This window comes from Lactuca virosa, chromosome 5, assembly GCF_052849685.1.
Source record: "Lactuca virosa cultivar CGN04683 chromosome 5, Lactuca_virosa_CGN04683_v6, whole genome shotgun sequence".
In the NCBI taxonomy this organism is placed as follows: Eukaryota; Viridiplantae; Streptophyta; class Magnoliopsida; order Asterales; family Asteraceae; genus Lactuca; species Lactuca virosa.
Window position 1 is genome coordinate 53003120 of NC_136430.1, and position 21536 is coordinate 53024655.

The following is a 21536-nucleotide window of genomic DNA, read 5'->3' on the forward strand; positions in this document are numbered from 1 at the left end:
TTACTGAATTTGACACTTTTAGTCCCTAAAGTCAAATTTTTTACATTTTTGCCTTTTAATTAAGTTTTTGTGCCTTAAGGTTTTTGCCACAAATCTTTAATGACTTTGACACTTTTAGTCCTTGCAGTCAAAGGTTTTACATTTTGGTGTTTTTGCCACAAATCTTTAATGAATTTGACAATTTTCGTCCTTGTAGTCAAAACTTTTACATTTTGACATAAAAAACACAGAAAACTTCTTTTAAAATTTTGCCACTATATTTTCCCAACTTTGACAACTTTAACATAATTGCCACAACATATTTGGATTTTCTCCACCAATGTCCCTTCTTTTCGTTGTACACTTTTGACATCTAATTTTAGGGGTTGTCGACTTTCTCCCCTATTTATGGTGATTTACAATTTCAGCACATATTTTTTAAACTTAACCGATTTTTTCCATATTACCCGAAAAAAGGCGTAGCTGCGGGTTCTTTACTAGTTTTAATTCATTTGGCATGGGCCCAAATATGTATCATCTCCGTTCCCAACTCAACATCTTCCGAAACCTTTCTGTCGCGTGTTCACATTTTTACATCTACAATGCCACCACCTACACTAAAACTAGTCTTTTATAACCGATTATTAAGTTATGATTATTCAATATCAAAAATTCTAGTGTTTGCAATTTTTACATGGCACATCCTAAAATAAATTACAACGATGCATTATAACTAATAAAAACTAAGAAATTATAAACATCACAGTTCCAACAACATATATGATTTATGTTTAAAGATGGACAGTCTTGTACGTTCACACCGAGATTGGCTCAGCCAATGCCTCCGGTGGAGCTCCATTGCTACCGTTAAGAACAGTAACATTACCGTCAGAATCAACATCAACAATTACGGAATCGCCCTCCTTGATATCACGGGCAAGCATCTTTTCCGCCATGCTGTCTTCTAGAAGCCTCATGATTGCGCGTCTCAGGGGTCTCGCACCATAGCTAGGGTTATACCCTTCCTCCACAACCCGATCCCTAAACCTCTCAGTCACTTGAAGCTCAATGTCTTTACCCTTCAACCTCTCGAAAACTTCCTTCAACATTATATCAGCAATCTCTTTGACCTCGAGTTTAGTCAACTGCCTGAACACAATCATTTCGTCTAATCTGTTCAAGAATTCCGGCCGGAAATACTGCTTTAGTTCCTCCGTGACTAAACTCTTGATTCTATTGTAACTGCTGTCCTTTTCATCGTAGTCAAGGTCAAACCCGATCCTCCGCCCACCTTTCTCGATTACACTGCTTCCGACGTTTGATGTCATGATTAGAAGCGTGTTCTTAAAGTCAACCGTTCTTCCTTTACTATCGGTCAACCTTCCGTCTTCAAGGATTTGAAGCATCATGTTGAAGACATCGGGATGAGCTTTTTCGATTTCGTCGAACAGGACAACGGTATAGGGGCGTCGGCGGACCGCTTCGGTCAGCTGACCGCCTTCGGTGTAGCCGACGTAACCGGGAGGGGAGCCGATGAGCTTTGAGACGGTGTGGCGTTCCATGAACTCACTCATGTCGAGGCGAATCATGGCTTCTTCTGAGCCGAAGTAGTACGCGGCTAACGCTTTCGCGAGTTCGGATTTCCCGACACCGGTGGGACCGGAGAAAATGAAACTCGCGATGGGGCGGTTGGGGTTTTTTAGACCGACACGGGCGCGGCGGATGGCGCGGCTAATGGCTTTGACCGCTTCGTCTTGACCGATGATTCGCGTGTGAAGCGTCTCTTCCATTTTGAGGAGACGGTCGGATTCATCGGTCGAGACTTTCTCGACCGGGATCCCTGTCCATGACGAGACAATGTGTTGGATGTCTGCTTCGGTCACGGTGGGGCCCTCCTCTCCCGCCTCGGTCTCCGCCTTGCTCATCTCTTTGTTCTTATCCACAAGAGCTGATATCTGTGTCTTAAGGTCCATTTCTCGATCGCGTAACTCACCAGCCTTTTCGAAGTCTTGACCACGGACAGCTTCGTTTTTCTCTTTTGTTATTTGTCTAAGTTCTTTCTCCAGCTCTCTGGCTTCTTCTGGAAGCTGGTAAAAAAACATAGATCATTGATTATCGATCCATGGGGTCAAAGATGATAAAAATACTTATAGACAAGAAAAAAGACGTACTTGTGCATGACGAAGTCGGACACGTGAACCGGCTTCATCGATTAAATCAATAGCTTTATCGGGAAGAAAGCGGTCGCTATTGATACATGAAAACAAAAGCATAAGAGATTATATTTTTAATGAAGTTATATAACATATGACAATATGCAATACCTTATGTACTGATATGACAAGTGGGCAGCAGCTACTAACGCTTCATCAGTGTATCGGAGCTTGTGGTGGATCTCATATCGTTCTCGGAGCCCCTTTAAAATCTGTATAGTCTCATCGACTGTTGGCTCGGGCACTTTTACAGGCTGGAATCGTCTCTCTAATGCAGGGTCCTTCTCAATGTGTTTTCGGTATTCATCGAGGGTTGTAGCACCAATACACTGCAAGTTTCGGATAAAGATATCAGAAATAAATTTAAAAAAAAATGTCTATAACCCTTGCATTAGATTTCACTTGCCTGCAATTCACCTCTAGCAAGAGCTGGCTTCAAGATGTTAGCAGCATCAATAGCCCCCTCTGCAGCTCCTGCTCCAATTAAAGTATGGACCTCGTCAATAAAGAGTATAATTTCATCACTTTGTTTGATTTCTTCCATCAGCTTCTTCAATCTCTCCTCAAACTCTCCACGATACTTTGTCCCAGCAACAAGTAGACCCATGTCTAGAGTAATCACCTGAAAATATACCAACACAAATTAACCTTTTAATTAGAAACAAAAAAATGAAAATTTGAACTTGCAACCCACCTTCTTCCCCTCAAGTGTTTCTGGAACATCCCCATTTGCAATTCTTTGGGCAAGACCTTCTGCAATAGCAGTCTTTCCAACACCAGGTTCTCCAATGAGGCAGGGATTGTTTTTTGTACGTCTTCCCAGAATTTGAGTAACTCTTTCAATTTGTGGCTGCCTTCCAACAACAGGATCCAACTTACCCTGCAAAATGGAAGAAATAATTAAAATAAAAATAAAAAAACAAACTCAGTGATTTAGTTAAATAAATCACTTTCATATTAAACACAAGTTACCTCTTCTGCTAGCTTTGTCAAATTGGTACCATATTCCTCTAGAGTTGGCATCTTGTTTCCAGAGCTTCCACCACCAACTCCAGCACCCACAGCTTCTGCACTCTCCCCAACCATTCTAATCACCTATTCAACAAGTCCAAACATCGCACATAAGACAAGGGTATTTTCGTCACATGAAAAATAAAGCTAACCACACTTGCCTGTGTGCGAATGTTATTTGGGTCAGCACCTAAATTCTCAAGAACACGAGCTGCTACACCTTCACCTTCACGAAGCAAACCAAGAAGCAAGTGCTCTGATCCAATATAATTATGACCTAAAAGATTCCATGGAGGACAAATTAACATTATTAACATTTCAACATCATGCATGTTGTTTTTTTTTTTTATTACCTAGTTGTCGGGCCTCCTCTAGGGATAGTTCAAGAACACGCTTTGCACGAGGTGTAAATGGAATCTCAACAGCAACAAATCCACTACCTCTACCAATAATTTTTTCTACTTCAGCACGTGCATCTTTTAAATTAATTCCCATTGACTTCAAAACCTTTGCTGCTATACCAGTGCCCTCACCAATAAGACCTAATAAAATCTGCTCTGTGCCTACAAAATTATGACCAAGGCGTCTTGCCTCCTCTTGTGCAAGCATAATAACTTTGATAGCTTTTTCTGTAAAGCGTTCAAACATGGCCTTTGGCACGATTCTTGAAGCCTTTCCTTTTCCTCTCCTAACAGAGGTGGCTACTGCTACCTTTGAGTGGAAATCATGGCTTCTGTTGACCATGTTGTCTAATGCGTTGACTCCATGTAAACCAGAGAAAGTCCTCACCCTCATTGGAGGAGATTGTAAGCTACACATCATTTTGACTGGTCTTTTTGCATTTCCAGATCTCTTTGAATGGATCCCGCTTTCACTGGAAAGTGAAGGAAAGCTGGTAGATTGCACCAGAGCCCCCGCCATGATTGCAACACTATTAAGTCTGATGATTGGTACATGAGGTCAAAACATTTATACAAATAAGCATGAAATTCAGTTGGAAAGTCAAGAGATTAAGATTTATCACAGGAAGCCAAGTTCAAAGCAAATCCAATTTCCTTAAAAATCAATGCATTTAGCATATGAGTTTTTTTTTTTTTTTGTATAAAAACTGAATTAAGCATGCCATTGGGATTACTGTCGAATGTTCAAACAAGCATTAAGTGGCTTAATAACTCAGTTAGGTGAAACATTTGAGATAAAACTTCCTGGTGTATGAGCAATATGACACTACACTACAGGCTTCCGATTATGGGAATAAATTTCCTTCTAAAATGAGTATTTGATAATGCTACTATGTAGAGGTTAGAATGCTTTATTAAGTAGCAATTGCAAAAATCAATTAAAATAATAAACCCAATTGTCCCCAGTATGTGCAGAAGCAATCTAGGTATAAGCATATTTTCTTTGGGAAGCTAAACTGTTTAATACAGCTACACCTTATCACAATCGCCCAAACTAACAGACCACAGCAAAGTTGTGAACAGTCTCGAGGCATAAGAAAACTAACAACATAATCAAGAAATAATCAATTTTTCCCTCTGAATTAGAATAGCAAAATACTCTGAACAAAAACAGCCCATCAACACAAGCATTGAACAACATATTTCATACAAAAACCTTTAATAGCTAATCAACATAACCAACAACCAACAAGTTTACATGCTAAAAGTTCGGATTCGGCACTGAAATGACGAAATTATCAATCACACACTTCTTCGAATAACACCAATCAGTTCATTCACACAGCTTCAAAAACACAGAAATCCAAATCCATTCAACAAAGCCAAGTACATCATCGCCATAATTGATATAAATTGTAATCGAAACCCTAAAATAGTACTGAACATATACAGATAGATATGCCAAACACAAAATAAAAATAAATAAAAACAAAACAAACAATTAAGATTTAGATTATGTACCAAAATCACTTGAACGAGATAGGAGAAATTCGTGTTTCGTTTGGAAGCGAAGATTCTGATAATCGGCTGCTGGAGATCCGCCGGATTGAAGAAATGTGGATGATAACAGGAGGTGGGTCTATATCTTCTTCTCCAAACTATCTCGCATATTTGATTATTTCGACACGCAATTCCACCCGGTGTAAAACGAGGATAAAATCACTTAGAATGCTATCGTTACGGTGCTGCTCTGGTAATATTGCATCACATCCGTTGGTTTATATGGAAAAAATCATAAATTTGCAAAAATATCATATATATGTCCAGCTTAATTGTTTAATATCATACTTACCTTTCATAAACATTCAAAATATCATATTTGCCCAAATCATTTTTTATAATGTTTTTAATATTTTATAATCATTTTTTATACCGTAGAATTATTATAATAATTAAAAATTTTAATCATATTATCCTTACGTCTATGATAACGGAATGTGAACTTCTAAATTGTTGGAATGTCGCCCTCTTGACAAACAAATAGATTCATTTTCAACCCTCTCTATGGAGTGTATATTTTGATTGTTTAGTTTTTGTTGTTGTTGATATTTTGATGTTTAAAAAATACATATACGATATTTTGATATTTAAGAAGGACATATATGATATTTTGATGTTTAAAAAGGACATATATGATATTTTGAAATTTTATGAAGGGTAAATATGATATTTAGAAATTTTATGAAGGGTAAATGTGATATTTAAAAATTAAGTTGGGTAAATATGATATTTTTATGTTTAAGAAGGGCATATATGAAATTATCCCTTAAAAAATAAGAGAGGGCACACCAACCCCACACCTCTCCTTCTTCTGTTCTCCCCACACCTACCAACCCCACACCATCGGAAACATCCCTAGAATAACAGTCCAAACCCTAGTTTCTAGAATTTATGTAAAAGTTTGAATCCATAAACAACCAGAACACATTTCCCTTCGTCTATTCAAGCTATTACGGCTTCTCCATGTCCTGATTTGTAATTGTAACGTTCGGCTGAGTTCAAAACATTACCAAATGGAGAATACCAACCTGCAACAATGGCCATTTTGTTGAAACTTGCAGATGAGACAAGACATCTATGGTGTCACACCCCAAAACCAAAATGGCGGAAACGTTCTGGGGTGGAGGACGTCATGTGTAGCATCACAACCAATGAATAATAGCAATCATAGCAACACAACCATTACAGTGAATACTTTAATGAAAATGTTTACATCAGTCTGAAACTTTGTCTGAAACTTGTTTGAATTACATCAAATAGTTTTGTAAAGTATAAACATAAAACTCTTATTGCTCCAGCTTCTCAAAAATCCAGCAAGTACATGTCTACTGATTTCCTGAGAATACAAGCAGTTTTAAAAATATCAGCATAAAGTTGGTGAGTTCATAAGCGGTATTTTGTAATGAAAACTTGATGAGCTCGTAAAGGTGTTCGTATAGTTTCAAGAAAATCCGATATTTTCTTTAATGAAAATGTAGTGTTTGCAATTCTGTATAAAACCATGAATAACTGTATGTTTCCAAGAAAATCCGATATTTTCTTTAGTGAGAATGCAGTGTTTGCAAATCCTGTATAAAACCATGAATGTTCGTTACTGAAAACTATAGCGATATGCGAAAATGATACTTCATGTGACTAGTTAATGCTAATCATGATGTATAAGAATTTCGTTCGTGAAACCTTTGTATGAGCGTTTCTGTTTGAGAACTCGGGGTGTTCTCCAGTGGTAGTGTGTATTAGTCCTATTTAGTAAAATAAAACCATTGAAGAATGACCGTTTGTAAACCAAGAGTGATTTATACATATTGTGAGTCGTATAACCATACTTAATATGACTAGAGACCTTTCCAATGTTCTTCAGGCGTCGAGTTAAATGACATTTGTACACCCTAGACGTGCCCGCCTAACTGTAGCTAGCAGTTCAGGTGTGGGATTGGAATAGATCTATTCACAAATCTCACGCTCTCCCTCCAGGAGACTCTGGTTATACTATGATAGAATTTATCCATGTACACCTAAGGGTACAGTATTGAAGTAGCGCCTCACAGTATCGTACAATCTAGTTTAAATGTAGTGTAGTAGCGTTCTACCATAGTGAAAATATGTATGTATACCGTATGTAGTGATAATTACAGTTATGAATACAATGATAAAGTGGTGATGTAAACTGTAAACTATTTATGTCTTAGTGCATATGTTTAGTAGTGAAAGTTTCTGTACTTGTTATGTTTAGAAAATCCCAAACTATACTGATTATAGTTTGCATGTATAACGTAGTGAATAGCGAGTCCGGAAAACTATGCAATTTTAGTGAAAACGTCCCTTATGCTCAACACAGTACAAAATGGTTAAAGTATGAGAATTGCATGAGTTTTATATTTGTTAAAACATTTACATTTAGCTTGTATTCCCCCCCCCCCCCCCGGCAACGGCGCCAAAATTTGGTGGTTATCGAGGCCAACAAAATTAATAACCCTAAATCTTTTACACTAAAATAGTGTATAGTGGTAAAGGGGTCGATCCACTGAGATTGGTTCAATTTATAACTCTATGGGAAATCTCTTTGCAAAAGTACTTGTAAAATGACAATAAAATAAAAATGGGGGTTTTGATCTTTTTGAAATACTTAAATTAAAACTAGAATTAAACTAGAACTTAAATGAACAATTTGGCAAAAATAAGAATTTGATGTGAAATCAATAAGAGAAAGAAGGTTGACTTAAGGTTTCCTCACTTTGACTTTTGATGAACATATCATTAGAATCCAATGGTGCAATACTTGATTTAAATCCTTAATTTGGCTATAGTAATCCAAGAAGCTTGAGATTACCTAGACTTTTCTTGGTTGTTAAAATGGTTAGAGAAGCTCATAACAATTTCCTTAGTCAAAGTCACAATTTCCATTAAGCATGTAATTAGTGAAAGTCAACTAGCATTAAGAACCAAAAAGTCACCAAATCCAAGAGGGGTCAAATGCTTTCACTACCATGTTGGAGAAAATGTTTTTATGATTGTGTGAAGCAAAACCAACACAAAAATCATTTGTTGCTTGCTAATTTGAGGATCCTTTACTTAATCAAGAAATCAGCCAACTAATCACCACAAACACATTTAAACTCATGAATAAAAACATACAAGTAGTGATAAGATGTTAAAACACAAAACATTCCCATAAAGATTTAAGAACATGTTCATGGATTCTTCAACATTCAACAAAAGTTCAAAGGATTCAACAAAAGTCAACCAAGATTAGTTTAGCCAAGCATGGCTAAACTCAAAGAAACAAAGTTGGAGAAGATTGTACCAAACATTAAACAAGAATCAATAGGTGAAAAGATGATGCTCTTGAGGTGTTCTTGGCCTTCAAAAATCTTCAAAACTCCAGAGAGAATGCTCAAAAATCGGATGTCTAAGAGTTGAGAAAAGTGGTACACCAAACTTCCTCATATAGATCAAAACAAGAATTTCCGGAACTGCCCCTGCAGGGGGTTGCGCGACCCGCGTGCTGTTGCGCGGGTGGGTTGCGCGGGTGGTCCCTGGATGTAGCATCTTTGAGGTTTGGGCCTCCATAGCTTAGCCCACTTGGCCCAGTTCGAGTCCAAACAGCTTCTAGCCCATTTTTCTTTAATTTCACTTCATTTTAAGCCCAATTTGGCTTCTCCAAATGATCCATAGCTTCCATAATCGTCCAATCATCAATCTCCGCACGCTCGAATATTCTCCCGCATCTTGCAATTTTAAAGTTTATTTCTCTCCAAGCCTTCAAATAATCATCAAGCTCACTCCATGCATCATCTCCACTACTATAAAGCCCAATATCCTTGACATCCTCTAAGTCCAATCGCTTCCTAAAGATCCCACTCCGCTAATCTCCTTAAAATCTACAATTAAGCTTACAAAACTAGAAAGTACCCGAAATGGTCATAAAATAACAAAAAGGAAAATATGCATGGAAATTAACTAAATTATGGATGAAATATGCTAAAATGAAACTATAAAAAGAAGTAAATAAAATGAAACTATCAAATCACCCCAAGCTTAAACCTTACTTGTCCTCAAGTAAGACAAGACTAAAATGAACTCGGGATGAACTATCCTAAGAAAAATAAAAAGAATGGATAGAACCGTAGAACCTAATCACCGTTAGTCAACATGGTTAGAATTGATCTCGCTGTTATCTCACGAATTTTTCATCCGATGACAATGGAACAATAAACCACAGCTAGGACAACTCCTCTAGGTGAGTAAGGAGGGATGGTCAGTCGCAGCCCCAATGGAACATGCATACAATGAAGAACATCTGTAGTAGGGAGAAAGCAGCTGAATGGGCTCGTGTGGAGCTCTTCTTTAAGTGTACACTCTGATCTCACGTTTTTCGGACACTCTCAAGTGTGATTGGGTTTAGTCGCTCGGGCACCGTTGTAGGAATCAGTTCACTTAGTGTTGACCCAAACCTCCCGTAGTATCCGACTCAACAGTCTCTCTAACATCACCAATTTGCGAAAAACAACAACTCGATCTATATACAATAAGACAATCCTAAATAAATGAATATCAAACGTCGGGTGTCCAAAATGTAGGGAAATTTGTTCAATAATTGAACCGCTCACCTATCCAAGTTTATTTTAGTTATTTTTTTTTATTTTTTTTATTTTTTTTTAGAACACAAATACTAGTAAACTTGAAGGTAATTCACTAACATATTGAATTTTTGTTTTTGTTTTTTTTAAACAAGAAAACTTCTTGACTCAAAATTTGGTTCCCAAAATTATGTAAGTGGAACCGAGGGGGTAAAAATAATAATCTGAATGGTCTAAGTGTGAAAATGACCATGTGTGGAGCATAAAGATGTAGGCTCCTCTTCAAACTTGTGATTTTTCCAATCATAATGAAAATGTCCAAATGTGGACTAAAAGACTCTCTAAAATCCTAAAAGAAATCGCGAAAAAGATATGGTGATGTAAAGAGACCGGATATGGATTCTACTCGGGGACAAGCACCAGTGCTTCATCCTAACGGTTCAAACATGATCAAGTGTGATCCTCTCGGCGGTATTGACCGCAAGGCTAAAAAACATCCATTGCTATAGTATATCCTACAGTTGTTAGTATCGCATGCATAATTCTTCATGAAAGCTACCTGGCCATGATCACTTACCCCTTTAAGCTTCCAGCATTTGATCCCGAGTATGAAGTCCCAAACTGCAGCTAGTGGTCCCGGTTCGATGGGTGAGATTACAACAAGATCCTGGACCAATAATGATACAATAACTATGAACCTGTTCCATGGCATCCAAGGGGGTGAGAATAAACAGACAACAAAAATGCATGAATGCTAATGCCCTAAGCTAAATGTTATGCAAAAATATAAAAGTAGAAAAGAAGAAAATAAAATCTTTTTGGAATTTTATAAAATAAAAAAAAATGAATGCGAATTAGCCTAAAACTAAAATGATATGCAACCTAACTAAAAATGCATGAAAAAAAAGGAAAAGGAAATGCCTCACCCCAAGCTTAAGAACAAGCATTGTCCTCAATGCTTAAGGTAAGGGCAGAAATGACCTAAATCGGAGGATCGGGCTGTGGGAAATGTCTGTGGTGGTGGTTTCGTGAAATTCCGACCGGTAGAAGTCCGAGAATCTTGATTTTTTCGGCGAGGTGGGTATTGGAAGGTTATGTTCTTCAGAGGAATGGAGTGGGAGGTCAAGATGGTTAAATGAAGAAGAAGGGAAGCTGAACATTTTAATCTATGGGTCAACAATGGTCAATTTCGGTCAATGTTGGTCAAGAAAAGTCAAAAGGTCAACTCATTAAAACCTTTGGTCAACACCTAGTCAAATAATAACCAAAAATAGCCCAAATTGCCCAGCATAGTGCGCGGGTCGCACAGAGTAGCACGCGGGTCGCGCAGACCTTGCAGTTAAGTCTTGGTCCAATGTCGCTTCATCACACCTGGCCGCGCAACCCACCCGCGCAACAGCACTCGGGTCGCGCAACCCGCTGATCCTGATCTTCATTTTTGCTTCATTTTTCTTCGTTTTTCATCCGTTCTTGCTTTGGAAGGCCCCAAACACCTAGAAACTCTTGATTTCTTCAAAAACAACTCTTTTGAATCCGAAAAACATCTTCAAAACTCATTTATTCAAATTAAAAACACGAAAGCACAATGCTTTCCAAAAATGCCATTCTTTAATGTCTTTGGCGAGACGCCTCCAAACTTCACTTTAACACTTTGGGGCATCCAAATGGACGACATCTTGGACATTTGAATCAAAAACCTCGTTAAATGGCTTCAATCGATGTCCATTAACCTTGCAAATTTGCCCCGTGTCTACATTTTTTAGTTTCCACACCTCCATTGAGACTCTTTTCTTGTATTTGACTTTCTTTTTACGGGAGAACCACACCGAACTTAGACCTTTGATAAAAGCAATCATCCAACCATATTCTTTCTTGTACTTGTTCATTAAGGTGACCAACTCTTCCATCTTTGACATGGTTTTTGAGTAGGTGACCGGTTGGGCGTCTTCTTTCTTGGGATACGTATCCTTTGAAGAGTCCGATAAATTTATCGCTTCCAGCTCTTGTGGTTGGTCTACCAATGGAGTTAGTTTCTTAATGGTAGTGGGTGGCTCAACCTCTCTTTCATTAACCCCTATCACTTCCTCTATAGTTTCATTGTCAGCTTTTTCAATTTCTTCTTCTTCTTTGACAGCCTCTTCCACTTCTACTTCTTCTTCATCTTCTTCATATAACACTCTTGGGCCATCAAAACTTTTCTCATCTTTCAAAGGAATGGAACACGCGCTATGCGATGGGCTCTCTTCGGATGGTAGTTTGTCTTGAGCTTCCATTATACTAATTGATTGAGCAATTTGTGTTATTTATTGCTCTAAGCTTTTGAGGCTAGCTTGGGTTGTTTCCTGGAAAATTTGGGTAGAAGTGGCAATGCTTTTAACAATTTCCTCTAATGACATGCTTGGCGTTTCAGTTTGTTGAGGAGGGTAAGGATAGAGTTCTTGGAACTGCGGAGTTGGTGGGTATTGTTTATTTCCCCAAGTTTGGTATGGGTTTTGGTATTGGTTATTTCCCTAAACTTGGTTGTTGTCCCACCATTGATCATGTTGAAGTTGATCATAACTCGATTGGTTTGACCAGTAGTAGCTTCCCTTCTCTTGCACGTCTCCTGATTCTCCTTGTAAATATGGACACATGTCGTAATGATGTCCATTTTGGGCACAAAAATCGCAAAGAAGAGGTGTGGGCTGCACACTTTGGTCACTTTCAATCATCATAACTAACTGAGCTAGCTCAGAAAGTTGGTCTTCGGTGCAAGGAGTGTTCATTTCTGAACCATACTTTTTTTTTAATTTCGGGATTTTAAATTTGAGTACCTGCACAATGAGATCTAGGCATAGAGAAACAAACTGATTAAATCAAAATCAATCCCCGGCAACGGCGCCAAAATTTGGTGGTTGTCGAGGCCAACAAAATTAATAACCCTAAATCTTTTACACTAAAATAGTGTATAGTGGTAAAGGGGTCGATCCACGGAGATTGGTTCAATTTATAACTCTATGGGAAATCTCTTTGCAAAAGTACTTGTAAAATGACAATAAAATAAAAATGGGGGTTTTGATCTTTTTGAAATACTTAAATTAAAACTAGAATTAAACTAGAACTTAAATGAACAATTTGGCAAAAATAAGAATTTGATGTGAAATCAATAAGAGAAAGAAGGTTGACTTAAGGTTTCCTCACTTTGACTTTTGATGAACATATCATTAGAATCCAATGGTGCAATACTTGATTTAAATCCTTAATTTGGCTATAGTAATCCAAGAAGCTTGAGATTACCTAGACTTTTCTTGGTTGTTAAAATGGTTAGAGAAGCTCATAACAATTTCCTTAGTCAAAGTCACAATTTCCATTAAGCATGTAATTAGTGAAAGTCAACTAGCATTAAGAACCAAAAAGTCACCAAATCCAAGAGGGGTCAAATGCTTTCACTACCATGTTGGAGAAAATGTTTTTATGATTGTGTGAAGCAAAAAAAACACAAAAATCATTTGTTGCTTGCTAATTTGAGGATCCTTTACTTAATCAAGAAATCAGCCAACTAATCACCACAAACACATTTAAACTCATGAATAAAAACATACAAGTAGTGATAAGATGTTAAAACACAAAACATTCCCATAAAGATTTAAGAACATGTTCATGGATTCTTCAACATTCAACAAAAGTTCAAAGGATTCAACAAAAGTCAACCAAGATTAGTTTAGCCAAGCATGGCTAAACTCAAAGAAACAAAGTTAGAGAAGATTGTACCAAACATTAAACAAGAATCAATAGGTGAAAAGATGATGCTCTTGAGGTGTTCTTGGCCTTCAAAAATCTTCAAAACTCCAGAGAGAATGCTCAAAAATCGGATGTCTAAGAGTTGAGAAAAGTGGTACACCAAACTTCCTCATATAGATCAAAACAAGAATTTCCGGAATTGCCCCTGCAGGGGGTTGCGCGACCCGCGTGCTGTTGCGCGGGTGGGTTGCACGAGTGGTCCCTGGATGTAGCATCTTTGAGGTTTGGGCCTCCATAGCTTAGCCCACTTGGCCCAGTTCGAGTCCAAACAGCTTCTAGCCCATTTTTCTTTAATTTCACTTCATTTTAAGCCCAATTTGGCTTCTCCAAATGATCCATAGCTTCCATAATCGTCCAATCATCAATCTCCGCACACTCGAATATTCTCCCGCATCTTGCAATTTTAAAGTTTATTTCTCTCCAAGCCTTCAAATAATCATCAAGCTCACTCCATGCATCATCTCCACTACTATAAAGCCCAATATCCTTGACATCCTCTAAGTCCAATCGCTTCCTAAAGATCCCACTCCGCTAATCTCCTTAAAATCTGCAATTAAGCTCACAAAACTAGAAAGTACCCGAAATGGTCATAAAATAACAAAAAGGAAAATATGCATGGAAATTAACTAAATTATGGATGAAATATGCTAAAATGAAACTATAAAAAGAAGTAAATAAAATGAAACTATCAAAAATGTAGGGGTATGAACTCACCTGCAATGAGTGGTTCTGACGTGTGGCTGGAAAAAGGATTGTAGAGTGTCAGGTGTAACCTTGAGCACACAATGATCCTAATAGACACATATAGACATGTATGTGTATGAATTTAGTGTATAGACGACCAAATAAGAAGGGTAACACCCTTATTGGCTAGGAAACTCTAAGATTTATAGGATACAATCACATAAGATTGCATAACTAGGGTATATGACCACCCTATAGAGTTTACGGTCAAAGAGGTATGACCATTGGAGTTCACGGTCCAAGTGGGTTCACGGTCAATTGGGTTTACGGTCCCATGTGTTTACGGTCCAATGACCTTACGGTCCATGGGTTTACAGTTCCATGTGTTCACGATCCATGAGTTTACGGTCATTGAAGGGTGTACGATTTATGAGTTTACGGTCTTTGAAGGGTGTACGGTCTAAGGAGATACACTAGACCGTAAACACCTTTTGTTCATGGAAAAGTGACGATTTCAAGTCCAAACTCAAGAATCCTAACTAGATACAAGTATAAGGGGATGATACTTACGATTTGAAGGCGAAGAAGGGTGTTTTCGGTCCAAAACACAACCGTGTTCTTGAGGATCCCTTGGGCAAAACTCGAAGATTGTAGAGAGAGAGTAGTGAAGGAAAGTCTTTGGAGTGTTTAAAGTGTGGAATGAGGGCTACATACCCTATATATAGGGTAAAGTTCTCGGTCAAGGAAAGGGTCCACCTGACCGTAAACGAGTTTACGGTTACCCTGACCGTAAACTCAAGGTCTCGACCGTAAACTCCTTTTTGAGGAGGTTTACGGTTGCTAGGTAGTTTAGAACTTAAACTGACACTTCCAAATACTAATTCCTTTGATTCAATAGAGTTAGAATACTCAAAACAGGTTCCAAACAGTGATAACTGAAAGCAAAATGAGTCTAACACTGATAAATTTGAATGTTTACACAAATTAGAAATTTCGGGTTGTCACATATGGTTTGTGCCTTTGATTCTCGATTACCATGAACTTGTAAACAATGTGCGGGTCGGTTATTTCTTTTCCAAATATAAAATGCTTGATGCCTACTGGCTACTGCTAATGATTTCATTTCTAGTTTTCAGGTGAGTTTTGTTAGGGTTGGCAAGTGTCGATATTGTATGTGTGTGTGTGTTGAGTCTAAACCTACAACTAGAGACACTTGATATCGATTTCTGAAATTGTGTGTGCCTTATGATAAACAAGCATCGACAACGTTTATGAACAAGCGTGTCAGGGTGGTGATGAACATATAGGGGTGGAGATGGTAGGATAGACTAATGGTGGTTGCTAGGGGAAATAAGGGGTGGGGTATGTGGAAGAAAGGCTCAATTCAAAAAAGAAGTAGAAAAAGGGCGATAGATCACCATCGCAGACTTGCTGCTATTTCCCTTGGAAACCTACAACTCGAGAAAAAATGGAAGAAGATGGGACCGATTTTTGATCTTGACCTACAGTGTTCCTCGTCTATATTTCTTTTAATTAACATTTGCATTGATCGAAAGGAGAAGAAGGAAGTGTGGGATAATTTGAGTGTGTGTATACGTTTTGAGTGTATGTGTGTGTGCCTGTGTTTTCTTAATTTGGAAGAGAAAGAGATAGATTATGTGGAATTAGGAGGTAGGGTACGGTATGATTTGTGAGGGGTGGGGTGGGTGAGTTTTCTTTTTTGGTATAAATAAAATTGAAATTAAAGGAATATAATCAAAAGAAATTAAAAAAAAAAAAAAGTTAGAAGCATATTCGTCATTTCATATAGGGTATGGATCAAAACCACAAAAAAATGACAACCATAGAGACCAAAACCACACAAGATATCTAAAATTGGACCATTGTTGCAGCACTAAAAAATTTTGGACCAAAACTACATAATTTTGACAAACACATGGACATTTTTGCAATTTTGTCATTTCCAAATCTAGAATCTCTAAATAATCTTTCAACTAAATTTCAACATTAGTCCTTGTGGTTTTAAAAAGTTTCTTCAAACGTTTCTTATGAAATTTCTCTTGCATGAATGGTCACTAATTATGGAATTTGTATCGCCACCAATCCTTATGACCAACGAGTGGCGGAGGCAATGTATGTTGAGTGGGGTGTATGGCCCCATTTGGATGTACGCCCCACCAAAAATATATATAAATTTTTTTTAAAAGGAACATGCCCTCACTTGATGACCGTCAGTCTCATTGAAAATTTGGATTTCTTTTTATCGCATATCTTGTAATTCTTTCTTATACTTTTCCCCCCAAAAAAAAATGGCCCCACACTCTTCACTTCTCAAAAGTTTAACTTAGCTTTCTCCTAGATAAGAACTTGCCGGAAAAAGAACAGGCCAAATCGTTGGAAACTACAACTTGCCTTTGTTTGTTGGAATTGATACAATAAAACTCCTTAGGCTATCGGGTATGTTCACGGGTGAACATCAATCCATTTTCACAATACATTCAATATTGGTTGGAAATAGTGTTCACTAATAAACAACTAGTGATCAGCCAATGAGAATGCATTCAATTTGGAGCTAACCAATCAAAATTCTCGTAAACATCCGTGAAGCTAGTTACTCCACATCACAACTACAGCCATTGGGGGCGGTGTTCACGCGTGAACATCCCCTCCACGTAGTTGTTTACGCCTATAAACACCCCATACTCCATGGCCTTATATATTTTTGTATTAATTGAAAAGGTTATTACTTATTAGTTACTTGGTGTTATTTTTTTTTTGGATAAAATAATAATTAGGCGAAGCTTTTAATGACTTTTTTATTGCTGATGAATGATTAATTGTTTGTTTGTTGATTTTTTTTTATTATTATTAATTTACATTTATGATAGTATCTTAGTGGTTCCGTAGATATGTATAGAAAGAAGAAATGGTTAAGTAGTTTTGGTTTTTTATGCATTATTTAAAAAGAAACCAAATGGATGAGTTATATGACAAATTGCAAACGTAAGTTAAATAGGCATTGATTTATCAAACTAATCTAATCAAAATGTCTATAAAACCATTTATAGTGAGCAAGTGATGTGTCTTTGTAAATTTTAATTGTAAAATGACATTATTTAGTTATGTGTCCTTATAGAAAATATTATCGACTGTTTTTTAGTTATATGGCATCGTAGATTTCAACTGTAAAATGACATTTAGTTATCAAAGGGTCTTTGGCCTAGGGGTAAAGAGTGATTCTCTCAAATGAGAGATCATGGATTCAAGGCTCATTAGAAAACATAGATAGTGTTTAGGATTAGATTAGGAGTAGAAAAATTTGCCGTTTCAAAAAAATAATGTCTATTTTTTTTAGTTTTTTTTATTAATTTGCATGGTTAAGTTAATAATCAACTGTACACTTTACTTGACCTCGAGGTCCACCATTGTGACCAATTCTCTTGGGTTAACACCATTAAGTACTAAAAGGACCAAATGGAATGTCTAAAATACCCTCTCTCCTTATACCCCCTTTCTCTTTTCATTGTTCCAGTGCCTTTATTTCAAAACCCTTATTAACGACTCCATCAAGTCACCTTGAAGTTGTCGCACCCATCGATTTCTAAAACCAGCACCCCTCATCGGAATCCTTAATAAAAATCAATAGGAACGAAGTTTGAAGGAGGTAAAATGGTTGAGGTTCTAGCAAGGAGGTAGGTTTTGAAGAAACATTCTACTTAGCAAATGTTATCTAGTTGATTTGCAAAACATCATTCATTATTAGTATTGTACCCTGCTGAATGACGATATATTTGGGCCCCAAAGATGTTGGATTAATCGGTTAAAAGAAAGTTTGTTTTATTTTAGGAAACTTGATATGGACTTGTTTTAGTTTTTGTGTTTGTTTAGGATTCAATTATGTCTACTATAAATAGGGTACAAGTTTCAGATCAAGAATTTAGTGGTCTCGTTTATTAGTAAAAGTTTAGTAGTCAAGCAATTTCTATTGTTCCGTTTTTTCTTCTATTTTGCTGCACACCTGTTCCAACTTAAATAAAACTTACACTTGGTATCAGAGCGATTTCATTGAAGGGGGTGTGATTCGAGGTTGATTACAAGCAACCCCGATTTCTTTTAATCGGGCTTGTGAGAGACTAACCGGAGGCGCGGAGTAAATGAACAGGAAGACGTCAAAGTGGGTGACTTTGAATCGGTTCGTTTTGCAGGTGACGGAAGACGGTAAAGGTGGTCGTGACCTTGTCTTGTTGTCCGGTGGAAGAGTGCTCTCGGAACAAGCTTGATTAAAGAAGTCGGGGTTAAGGAGAAAAGGATGTCGTTGGTTAAAGAAGGAGGTTCAATGACGTATCAAGTTCCGGTTTTGAGTCCAACGAATTATCTGGTGTGGGCGGTCAAAGTCAAGTCGATTATGGATGCACACGACATATGGGAGACGGTCGAACCAAAGGCGGGTGAAACATCGGATCAAAAAAAGTCAAAACAAGCTCTTGCTTTTTTGTTTCAAGCGATACCCGAAGACATGGTGTTGCAAATGGCGAGTTACACCGAACCAAAGAAAGTGTGGGATGGGCTGAAAACACGGTATTTGGGAGTGGATCGGGTGAGAACGGCTCGGCTTGCAACGTTAAAGAGAGAACTTGAAAGTTTGCGCATGAAGGAGGGTGAAACGGTCATGATTTTGTGACAAAATTATCCGGTTTAGCTTCAAAAACAAGGAGTCTTGGATATGAGCTTGAAGAAGGTGATTTGGTAAAAAGGTTACTAGATTCGATGCCTAAGTCATTTCTTCAAATCGTGGCTTCATAGAGCAATGTTTCGAGTTGGATTCAATGTTATTCGATGAAGCGGTTGGTAGATTGAAGGCATACGAGGAGCGTATAAGAGGAACGGAGAAAGTGGAGGACACTCAAGGTGGGTTATTGTTGGCTAGTGAGGAAAAATCACATGTTTGTAAGCATTGTGGCAATTGACGTTCAAATCGGGATGACTTTGGACGTGACCGGGGAAGAGGTCGGGGGTCCGGGAGAAGTCAAGATGGTAATGAACGTGTCTGGGATAAAAGTAACGTTAGATGTTACAAAAAGGAAGAAGCGGGTCTAATCGAAGAGGAATCGACAGTGTTTTGAACGAGTGGCTTAACCGATTAAGGGGGTGATTGTTGGATTAATCGGTTAAAAGAAAGTTTGTTTTATTTTAGGAAACTTGATATGGACTTGTTTTAGTTTTTGTGTTTGTTTAGGATTCAATTATGTCTAGTATAAATAGGGTACAAGTTTCAGATCAAGAATTTAGTGGTCTCGTTTATTAGTAAAAGTTTAGTAGTCAAGCAATTTCCATTGTTCCGTTTTTTCTTCTATTTTGTTGCACACCTGTTCCAACTTAAATAAAACTTACAAAAGAGAATTTGTTTATGTCGATCAACTTCGGTCGATGCCTCCTCAGATATTGGTGAGTGATTTTGCGAAGTCTAACATCGTTGATGCATACCACATTAATGGTGGTTGGGATCATCAAGAAATGAGGTATAAATTACTTAGTTTATTTTAAATTTCCAAAGGAAGAGATTTGATTCCCTTTTGATTTTTTATAAGTTCATCAAGACTTGGTTGGTGATATTTGAGTGTATGCAAAGCAAAAAGCAAAAAAAAAAAAGAAGTAAGATTGTTTGCGTTCTTTGTTATTTTGAATACCTGATGTCTATCATTTCAATTAATGGATTTTGATAGCACTGACATTGTTTTTGCATTTCAATTAATGGATTTTGTTGTTACCAGCATGTTACCAATTGTGTGTTAATTTGAGCATGCGATTGAATAGCTTTGTGTATTGGTTGGATTGAACTGTTTTTATTAAACACGTGATTGACTTAGTTGGATTGCTTGGGTTGAACTCCTTTGGATTGAACATGATTATTGGTAGTTAAATCCTTTTCTTGAATTGCTTTGGATTGAACGGTTTTGGTTTGAATTTCTTTGGAATGAACTTATATGCAAATTACTTGGATTAGTTCAATTCCTTTCCTTGAAACATGATTATTGGTGGTTAATGAGTTTCTTTGTCACTTTGGTTATACATGCTTATCGAATGGCTAATGGTGGTTTAGGTTGTGTTTGGCGCGCCACAGCTAGCTGATAAGCTAGCTTATTTTTCGAGTTTTTTTATGTTGTCATGTTTGGTAAGCCAAAAAGTAGCTTATAAACTAACTTATAAGCTAGCTTTTTGAAAAGCTACTTAGACTAGCTTTTTAGAAGCTTTTAAAATTTTTCCAAATACACCCTTAATTAATTATAGAAACACATACTCTTACATATTCTTTTATGTAATTTTATATATTTCAGCTAGTTTTTCAGTTGGTTTTACCAAACGTTATTTTTTATCAGCTACCTTTTCAGCTATCAGCTAGCTTTTTATTTAACAACTAGTTTTTCAGCTATCAGCTAGCACGCCAAACATAACCTTAGTCCAATTTTGTTTTCAGTAATGAAGTCGTTACAGTTCTTTTTGTTTCTGGTTGGAAACTAGTTTCACTTCAATTCCTTGACTACTTGTTATATTGTGGTTTTAATTTATTTCTTTTTTCGTTGGATAAGATTGAAATGGCGGTTTCCATTCCTTCTTCTTGGTTTTCAATAACATTTTTGGTTTGAATTCTTTTTTTTTCCGAAATGTGGCGGACTATGGTGGTCATTGGTGGTTCACTTAGAACATTGTTGGAATGATGGTGGACTCAATTGGGTGGATTTTGTAATTTAAGCGAACATAAAAAGACAAAGTTTCACAAATGGTCCTTATGAAATGAAAGGTATTATAGTCTTAAAAAAAACATAACGCATTCACTTGACAACGTTAGTCATAAGTACCGGTGGGTGTTATGAATTCCAAAGTTAAGGACCATTCGAGCAAGAAAGTTCCAAAATGACTGAGAGAAATTTTTAAAACCATAAAAACCAACAATGAAATTTAGTCTACTTTTTTTATGTTATTTATATTATTAGTTTATTACAAAGGCTATCTTCCAAGTAATACAGCCGAATTCCTAAAAATGATTAAATAAAAAATAACTAACGCATTTTTTGATCTGAAATCTGAATTAAAATGTTGATTGGAGTATTGGACACATATTTATACGTGTGAGATTATTTTATTAGCTTATGTGAAATTTGTATAGATTTTTATATGGATAAATAAAAGATTCATCGAACTATGTGTTTTCGCAATATTTTGTATTATGATGAACTTCACATAATTTATTATCGAACTTGATGGATTATGACATCTTCTAAACAACGTTCGGCGTGACTTGGCGGCAATATCAAACTTCAAACTTTTAT

The 21536-nt window shown here is 37.0% G+C and overlaps 1 protein-coding gene across 1 annotated transcript; it reads right to left on the minus strand.

The window, feature by feature from the left end:
• Positions 1-684: 684 nt before the first annotated feature.
• On the minus strand, positions 685-5362 carry LOC145117625 (ATP-dependent Clp protease ATP-binding subunit ClpA homolog CD4B, chloroplastic-like). The gene is made up of 9 exons (XM_079053924.1): positions 5126-5362; positions 3557-4143; positions 3365-3480; positions 3165-3287; positions 2887-3072; positions 2599-2814; positions 2304-2521; positions 2151-2226; positions 685-2066 (listed from the first exon to the last, which is right to left on the minus strand). The coding sequence occupies exons 2-9, from the start codon at positions 4122-4124 to the stop codon at positions 795-797; spliced, it is 2775 nt and encodes a 924-aa protein (XP_078910050.1). The 5' UTR covers positions 4125-4143; positions 5126-5362; the 3' UTR covers positions 685-794.
• Between the last annotated feature and the right edge of the window lie 16174 nt (positions 5363-21536).